At 35.8% G+C, this 9,739-nt stretch overlaps 1 protein-coding gene across 6 annotated transcripts in view; it reads left to right on the top strand.

Annotated features, from left to right (window-relative positions):
* Window positions 1-7,574, top strand: part of LOC131032468 (psbP domain-containing protein 5, chloroplastic) — a 168,414-nt gene extending 160,840 nt beyond the window's left edge. Inside the window, exons 11-12 of one of the 6 annotated variants that reach the window (XM_057963465.2) lie at window positions 5,959-6,087; window positions 7,300-7,574. In XM_057963465.2, the coding sequence (XP_057819448.2) occupies window positions 5,959-6,057 (99 nt within the window). In that variant the 3' untranslated portion in view covers window positions 6,058-6,087; window positions 7,300-7,574. The remainder of the gene's footprint in view (window positions 1-5,958; window positions 6,088-7,299) is intronic. The other 5 variants (XM_057963473.2, XM_057963447.2, XM_057963455.2 and 2 more) reach the window with 5 other exon arrangements.
* The last annotated feature ends 2,165 nt before the right edge of the window (window positions 7,575-9,739 follow it).

Here is a 9,739-nt window from a genome sequence, read left to right on the forward strand (position 1 = left end):
AAATGAGACAGTGATAAAATATATTAGGGAGCATGAGGCAGCAGAAAAGAGAGAAGCCCACAGATTGTCATTGAATCAAACCACACCAAAAAAAACAAGGGGAATGCAACCTCCATCTAATCCCGATATTGTAGGAGAAAACCACCCCTTATTTTCCACAGCTGAACCTCAAAGTGAAACACCCTTGGTACACAAAAGAACAAAGGGGTCTTTAGAAACCGCATTTCATAATGAGAGTAGAGACATTGCTGACCAAGATGTAGGAAGGTGCATATATGCAAATGGGTTGGCTTTCAATGTTGTTCGCTCCCCATATTGGAAGCAAATGTTGAAAAGTATTAATGAAGCTCCAAGAGGGTATAAGGGCCCAGGGTGTGAGAAGGTACGTGGAACCTTATTGGACAGAGAGGTGAAGGTGGTTGAAGATGCATTGAAACCCATAAGGGATTCATAGGTTGAGATAGGTGTATCAATTGTTTCAGATGGGTGGAAAGATTCTAAAAATCGTCCCTTGATCAATGTCATAGAGGTGTCCCCTAGAGGGGCAATGTTATTTAAAGCTGTGGATTGTGAGGGCCAAGTAAAAGATGGCCAATTTATTGCAGATATTCTCATCTCCGCCATTGAGTCAGTGGAACCCCGCAATGTTGTCCAAGTCATAACGGACAATGCAAAAAATTGTAGAGCTACTGGTTTGTTGGTTGAGGAACGCTGTTATCATGTCTTTTGGACACCTTGTGCGGTCCATTCACTCAATCTTATGCTACAAAAGATTGGGAATAAAATTAAATGGATCAAAGATGTGTATGCAGAAGCTGAGGACATCCAGATGTTCGTCACAAACCACCACATGTCTCAAGGGATTTTTTAGATCCTTTTCGAATTTGGAGCTATTGAAGGTATGTGAGATAGTAATTTAATTTACATTTTCTGATTTTTTAAATTTTCATTGTTCATAATATCATTGTGTAAGCTATATTGTGTATTCTTCTTTAAAGTTTGGCTTTAAAAATTTAATCATTTTGGCATTAATTTGTGTTATAGGTTGTTGAGACCCGTTTTGCATCAAACACAATCGTCTTGAGACGACTTGTGAAACTTAAAGCGACACTTTGCAATATGGTGATCAACACAAATTGGACTATATGGAAGCAGAGCAGTAGTGAGAGGGCAGCAAAAATTAGGGAACGGATATTGAAAGTGTCATGATGGGATCTTGTGACATATCTCCTTAGTTTTACTGAGCCCATCATGAGCATGATTCGATATACCGACATGGATAGGCCTTGCATTGGTGAGATTTATGATGGCATTGACTCAATGCTTGAAAAAATGAAGAGCATTATAAATGCAAGAGAGCAAGACCCTGAGGAGAAATTCTTCAAAGAAGTGGAAGCAATTGCTGTAGAAAGGTGGAATAAGATGACCACACCTTTGCATCTTCTTGCCTATGCCTTGACACCAAAGTACTATAGCAATCAATTTCTTGCTCAACCAGGAAGGCTTCCACCATGGAGAGATTTAGAAGTGTCAGATGGGTACAAGGCAGCATTCCTTAAACTCTATCTTGATGATGATATGAGAGATATTATTACAAATGAGTTCATAGAATTTGCAAATGGAAATGGTCTAAGTGTTGATGCTCTTCATCATAGATCCAAGAAGGATGCTCGTAGTTGGTGGTACTTCCATGGCACATGCTTCCAAAACCTACAACCCCTCGTTGTGAAAGTTTTATCACAAGCAAGTTTAATTAATTAAAATTTATGACAAGTTTTAACTTTTATTTATAGTTTACTTTGTCTTCATAGGTTGCTAGTAATTTTTAATTTTATAAATTTATAACTTTAATTGCTTACTTTGTCTTCAAAGGTTGCTAGTTCATTTGCTTCAAAAAGAAATTGAAGCATATACTCTTTCATCCACTTAGTAAAGTGCAATAGATTGCAATAAAAAAGAGTGAAGAATTTAGTATATGTGCATTCCAACCTACGTCTTCTTTCACACAAGCAAAGTGACTACAACCAAGGGGAAACAAAGATGTGGGATATAAATCCAGAGCATACTGATTTGGATGCTTCTGCTTCTCAGCTTGTTGCATTAACACTTGATGACTTGGATAATGAGTAAACTTATAGTGCAAGTGCAAGTGCAAGTGGCATTGGCATTGATTCATCCAATGTCAATGTCAATGATGAGGAGGATGAGGATGATGAATTAGAGAATCAATTTGATGATTAAATTTTAATTTTAAATTGTTGAAAGTTGAAACAATGATACTTGAATATTTTGTCATTTTGATATTAAACTTGATGTATATGATGCTATTATGGTATGATCATGATGCTAGGATTACAAGTTTATGTTGGTTTTGTTGTTTATATGATGCTATGTGACATGCTAATCTTAATTCATGCTAATGTTTTTGTACTAACCCAAACGAACCCAAACCCCTTTTCAAAATTTTGTCGTACTAGTGTACTGGTTCTTCGAATCCAAACCGGTCCCCAAACCCGAATTAGCAACTTAGTTGTTTTTAAAGACTTCCTTCATCGATTAAGTAGTTCTAAGTCAGTTACTTGAACTGATAACCACTTTCCATAATTGTTTTTAATTAACAATAAACAAATGCTAAAGAACATCTGTTAGTTGTAGAAACTTTCCTGTTGACAACTGAATCAATACTTATTATGTCTTTATATTCCAACCAAAATACATAATGAAACAAAGCCAATATATCGCTGTGAGTTTATTTTGAAGGATTCGAACAAAAGTGCATTTGAACGGATTACAAGAGGTATATCTTTATAATTATTTGATTTTGTACTACCTTTTGTTTCTATTGAATGTACTGCTGTGAATTTATTTTTGACAGAGGTGTACAATGAATCAATATCACAAACTAGTGTTGAGAAAAATATCTTGAATCTCACCAATATCGACTTCAATATCAGTATACCGTGTAGACCTGCCTCTATTGTTGTGACATCAATGACAAAATGGGCTAACGTTGACACACTGCAACAAATGACAAGGAGAGATCAGGTCGGGTATTGGTTCGTGGTGAGCACTAGAAATCCAACTGAGAAGGTGCGAAGTCGCTACTAAAAGTAGAGACGGTGATGCAAAAAGTCTGATGAAGATACAATGAAAACAGAGCATGTATTTGGGTCAATGAAATGTTGAGACATGGACAAGCTAGGACTCGAACCTAGGACCTTCCATACGCTGCTAGAGTGCTCTACCACTGAGCTACTGGCCCCTCTTGGACCAGTCCATCGTCGGTCCGGGTGTGGCTTATTTCCAACACCAACACCATCCCTTAAGCCACACCTCTCGTGTGTTTGGGGCTCCTAGCCTGGACCTGGCTCTGATACCATGTTGAGACATGGACCAGCTAGGACTCGAACCTAGGACCTTCCATACGCTGCTGGAGTGCTCTACCACTGAGCTACTGGCCCCTCTTGGACCAGTCCATCGTCGGTCCAGGTGTGGCTTATTTCCAACACCAACATGAAAATCTCTCCAATAAAATTGTGAATAATGCTGCCACTCGTCAATTAAATAACTTTGAACTCAGTACAATAGTCGGATGCATTATACATTGCTTCCAATAGAAATATCGCTTATGCCTCAGTCACGAACTTAAGGTCAGCCTGTATATTGATCAAAGCCGAAGACAATACATTAGTCAAAGTTTTATTGCCATGACCAAATGTGATAAGCCTCAAACTCAAAATGCCCGAACCAATAAAAATGATATGCCTAACTCGGTCATCAATAACAATGTTGATTGCGGATGCAAATAATAACACTTAATGCTACCAAGTTGAAATCGACCTCCACAATTAAATGATTTTGCCTCAGACAGTGTTGAAAACTGGGGTCAAGGAATTCACAGCCTCAACAATAATAAAAGGCACCAATGAAAGGCTTTGGTATGGAAATGCAATCACTGATAAAAATCAGCCACTGATCGACTACGACTACCAGAAACAAATATCTAACCTAACTAAAAGCCTCCACTAAGGAAGTGCTGCATCAAACTGATGAAAAGGTATGATTTCAAATGCTGCCGAAAAATGAAGATCAGACTGAAATATGGTGAATTTGTATGCAGGGGCTCAGATAGGGCACACAGAGGTTGGACACAACTTCCACCAATATTAAATGCTTCAAATTAGAATGCCATGGCTAAACCAATCGGACTCCACAACATAAATATGCGCCACCGATATTTAAAAATACCTCGAAAGTCAAATAACCAATGCTTTGGTATGAATGACAATGTATGGCTGCAAGTGGAAATTGCAGAAACCTCAAACTGACACTACTACCAGTAATTAACCGAACTACCACCCAATGGTAAAAAGGAGTGTGCTCAACCAAAAAAGAGCAAGCCTGTCAATATGTATCACCTCTGCCAGAAGGATTGAGGTGAATTTTGAAAAGAATTTTCAAATGCCAATTAATGTCATACCTAGCCCAAAATAGACCGATTTCTCTACAACATGATGCCAAATTGAGCAAACTTTTTTTTGTGAATTGGCTTGGGGGGAGGGGGCTATTTTTTTTCACCTCTTGTGGATCTCTATCAAATGCTCAATTCTTCGATACAGGATGGAATTTTCGTTGGCCAAATCTTTGATACCATGTTGGAATGCCTAAGAAGAGCCCATCATGAAGCTGCAGACTTCAAGGGATCAACCAAGAAATAAACCAACCACAAGAGACTGTTGCAACATGAACATGAATGAACAATTGAGATCATAATGAAATCATGAGATGAAATTGATATGATACAATGTACACATGAGCTTTGCTTATAAAGGTAAGGTGATGAGGTAGAAATGCAACTACCTAGTTACAATTATAACTGCATTATGAAACTATTATTAAATAATGAGCTATGACACCTAAGATAACTAACATGAACAATATTAAATGATTAGTTACATGTGACTAATAAGCTATCCTAAGTAAACTTAATCATGTGAATAGGTTCTAATGATGACCTAGTTAGGATATAACCTTATTCATACCAACATAAAATTGGTCAACACTCACAAAATAGTATGGTGTAAAAAAGGGGACATTACATATAAGTTATAACAACTCTCAATGCAACAAAAGGAACATTCTCCTTAGTATTTCTACCATTTCTTTCTAGGTTTGCTTTGTTTTGTAGTTAGTTCACCCACTTGTTCCTTCCACACAGCAATTCTAAACACGATTACCTTCCTTGCCATTATACCAATATCATCCCTTATCAGAGAGATCAGCCTGGCTAACATGTCTCATTCATGCAATTTTTGTAACAACCTTTTATTTTGTAATTAGTTCCACTTCCCATCCGTTTCAAATTTTAGAGCGCTACTCTGCAAGTATTTATCTATTTTTTACAATTCAAAATTAAAAAATGCTGTAACTTGCTCTATTTAATTTGGCATGCATTATTATGCTCGTTGTGTTTTGCATTTGTTTTTAGGCAGTTATTAACCTAATTGGAATGGTTCCTCAATGTTATTGTGGCTTAGGTATAGATGATATAAAATTGTTCTTTTTTTATATTGTATTGGTGAATTGACTAACATAAGTTGAACTTTGACCCTTTCCTTGATTTTAATGCATAAAGTTTTTCACATTTTGGATAATGTGAATGCTAAAAGATTCTGAATTTAATAGACTTACCATCTTACCATGTGAATTTTGCATTTGACGGCATATATGATTTACATAAACAGCATTGGTACAACTGTACAAACATGTGGGGCCAAAAAAACTTTCTTTGGTTCAATATTATTATTTTGGGGTCTCCAAGCTTAAGAAGTCCTCTGACTCTTATCTTGAAATAGAAATATGAAAAATGTCTTTATAACCCATTGGCAAAAACAAATGTTGATATGTCATTTACACAGGATTTTTGTTTGATAAGGCCTGGTGTGATATGTTTTGCAGATGGAACCTTTGCTACGGAAAAGCATATCCTCATTTTCTTTGCTTCCTCCAACACAAAATTACGTTCCTCCTTACAAAGATCCATGGAGATTTTGGTGACCTATACCACAAACACCAAGGGTTAGTTATGTATGAGTAAAGAAACTTTGATTTGTACACTGTATAACCTATCAATTTCTTTAGGTATTTGATTTCATAGTTAGTGATTTGGCAAATGCAACTAAGGAAACAAGTAGAGTTCAAAGAGAGGTCAATCTATAGAATGCTATTAATCACTATAGAGAGGTGCACTTGAGAGGGCTATTCCCTAGAACTATTGTCTCTTATTCAACTAATTGTAAGAGGAAAAAGTTAGGTTTGATTCATGTGAATTTGATTGGCATGTATTCTTCCTACAAACTGGATTGCATGCCCTGTATCAATATCAAGTCATATTATTGGTTTTGGGTTACTACATTCTACTCTACTACAATATAATTCTAGTGATAGGATATAAGTAATAGATTGTAATGAAAGCTCAGCTTCAATATCATTTCTTGAGTCTAATAAGACGAATGTTTAATTCCTCTTCAACTCCCAAACATCATTATTGGTTTTGGTCCTGTTGCTTCCTCTTCATCTATTGCTTGCATGCAATGTGGTCTGCAACAATCTATATTGCTCTTATCAAAGCTTTAGTAGCTCCATGCTTTCTTAGAGACCCATTCTGTACAGGGGCCTCTAAAATAAGGTCTATCATAGGTTTCACATCTCTAATATGCACATCTTGATACTGAACCTATCATTTACAACATCGATCCTATTTCTTGCATAACCTCTTTTTCTTTCTCAGGATGCTCATCCTGAACATGCATTACATCGCCAGTATTAATTGGTCACTATATTCCACACATCATTATCAACTGCCTGCATTAGGGAGGGATGATTCTTTGTCCAATTTGGAGGAGACAGAGGTATATAAAACTTTTGGTGTCCGTTACATATTCAAGGTCATATCTCAAAAACCATTACTGAAAAAATATGTTTTACTTGTGCCCAGGATTCCAAAGATGTAAGCTAAGCTGCGAAATAATCACAAGAATCATGACTTCATTTATGAAGCCTTTAAGAACACTTCTCATTTTATATTTAAGTGAAAATTTCTGTTTTTTGACAAAAAGCTCAAAACATCTATAAATAAGGCAAGCCACATTTTTCTTTTAGCTACATCAAATGCATCTGATAATTCAAAGTCATAGTTCTTAGTAGTTTCACTGGATGAACACATAACAGTATTCACATTTTTCAGCATGTGATGAAAGATAAAATGCTCCTTTTGAAATGACTTCCCCTTTTGTGCAGCAGCCTTCAGTGCTTAGCATGAAATTCAATGATGAAGATAAGCTCTAATTGGATTCAGTTAACCGGGTCAAAGCCAAGAGTCGAGCAATGTGTGTGGTATCACAAGAAGTTTGATTTTTAGTTTATTGCTTGTGGGCTTGGGTTGTTAGCCAATCATTTTATAGATTGGTTCATATAACACATTCTGTACAAGCATAAGTTCTATAATATGCTGTACGTTGTTAATAATTCATCCTTTTAAGAGATATAAATAAGATTAGTGCCTACTTCTGTTATTTATGTGGTTTGATACAGTTTCAATTTCATTTTTAAAGTGTTCTAGAAAAACTCATATAAAGCAATAATTTTGTTGGATAAAGAAAAAACTTTGATTAGTTCAAAGTAATTTGAGAGTTCACCAAATGCCTCTTACCTTGTTAAAGCATCATGATAGAAACAGCAAGCTGTAAATGTGTGTGAGTGTGTGTGTGTGTGTGAGAGAGAGAGAGAGAGAGAGAGAGAGAGAGAGAGAGAGAGATCACAAACCCAACCCAGAAACTTAGTTTCATTGTTGTTGGAAATTATTAGTTGGGAGGAGTATTTTCATTGGTTGGAAGTGGAGTAAATCCTCCATAGGGTCAATTAGGATCATCTTAGTTATCATTGATTTCCATCATGTAGAGTTGATTATAGGACCAAGGAACCAAGTTCCTCCAATTGAAATTGCTTGCTTCTTATACAAAGTATCTTTTATCATGATGCTTTTACAAGGTAAGAGGCATTTGATGTTAAAGATAATAGCTTCGGTCAGATAAATATGATCATGAATAAAACTTACATCATCATAATATTTCATATATGTATACCAATATACATAGTAATAATAAATTGAGTTTATTATTACTATGTATATATATATATATATAAAATCTTTCCATGAGTAAATTAAATGATATAATGATTGATCATATACCGACTGTCATCTCCCTAGTATAAAATCAAAAATCATGTATGATTCACTTACTGTCGATAAAGAGCATCGACTAACCTCCTCGATCCACTATAAATCGATAATGTGTATCGATTTATCTAAATCGATTATGTGTATTGATTAACTGACTTTTCAGTTTAACATACTGATTGTGAATCGGTTGTGTTAATTGAATAGTTACCCTTCGATTACAAATCAGTATTAGTTTATAACAATAAACGGTTTACTAATGCCACTGATTATGAATCAGTATTAGTTTATAACAATAAACAGTTTACTAATGTCACCGATTGTGAATCGGTATTGATTATGTTAGATGGACAGACATATCGGTGGAGATACATGCCTCCACACGAGTGGAGACATGTCTATCCATCGATGTGCCTCCCCATCTAACATATATATGACTCACAAACAGATCGATGAGGAGTTTACCGAAATCAATGAGTGCAATTCCAAGAAGATCGATCTTATTCTAAACACAACGATAGTTGTGATATAATCAACAACACTTGAAGTATTATTGAAACTTGGGAATTCAATATATCTTGTGAACATACTATCTCCCTTCATACTAGTAGCAACCTGCAAGAATCATAGGTTAGGAAGATTATCAACTGTGAGATAATAAAATTAAAAGTCACCTCTATTTTATCTACTAAGAAATCTAATCTACATTAACATGGTATTAGAGCAAGGTCAAGGCAGATCCGATTAGATTTGAGATAGTAGATTAATCTAGACTATCATTTTGCTCAATAGGGAAAATCACATTCCTTTCTTCATAATGGCAAGCGGAGTCAGATTCGAAGATCGTCTTGAAGGAGCAGCAAACTTTGTATCATGGAAGTTTAGGATCATGCTTACCTTAAACGAGAATGAACTAGATTCATTCATAAAGGGAAACATACTTGAACCAGATGACGATGTTGAGAAAATTCAATGGAACAAGAACAATGGAAAAGCCATGAAAGTGATCGTGGATGTAGTTAGAGACCATATAGTTCCAATTATTTCAAAGTATGACACAACATACCACATGTTTAAATCACCTGAAGACATGTATGAAATAAACAATACCAGCAGAGCTCTCACGTTGAAAAGACAATCCATTATGTAAAGATGAATAAGGGAGAAACTATCACATCATATTTTATGAGGATCACTCAATTGAGGGACCAACTCTCCACAATTGGTCATCTAATTGACAACAAGGAGTTAACATTGATGGCTCTAAATGGACTCCCAACATCATGGGAATCATTTATTCAAGGAATAAGTGCACGTTCAAAACTTCCCAAGTTCGATCGGTTGAAGATGGATTGCATTCAAGAAGAATCCAAATTGATTACCAGGGGGACTGACCAAAATGCAATCGATGAAGACATTCATGTGTTGAATTCTCACTCTCACAAGAAAGGGAAGAAGAGGAACTTCAAGAGGAAGAAGGACAGGGGCACCAATAGAAAA

This window comes from Cryptomeria japonica, chromosome 3 (assembly GCF_030272615.1).
Source record: "Cryptomeria japonica chromosome 3, Sugi_1.0, whole genome shotgun sequence".
Taxonomy (NCBI): domain Eukaryota; kingdom Viridiplantae; phylum Streptophyta; class Pinopsida; order Cupressales; family Cupressaceae; genus Cryptomeria; species Cryptomeria japonica.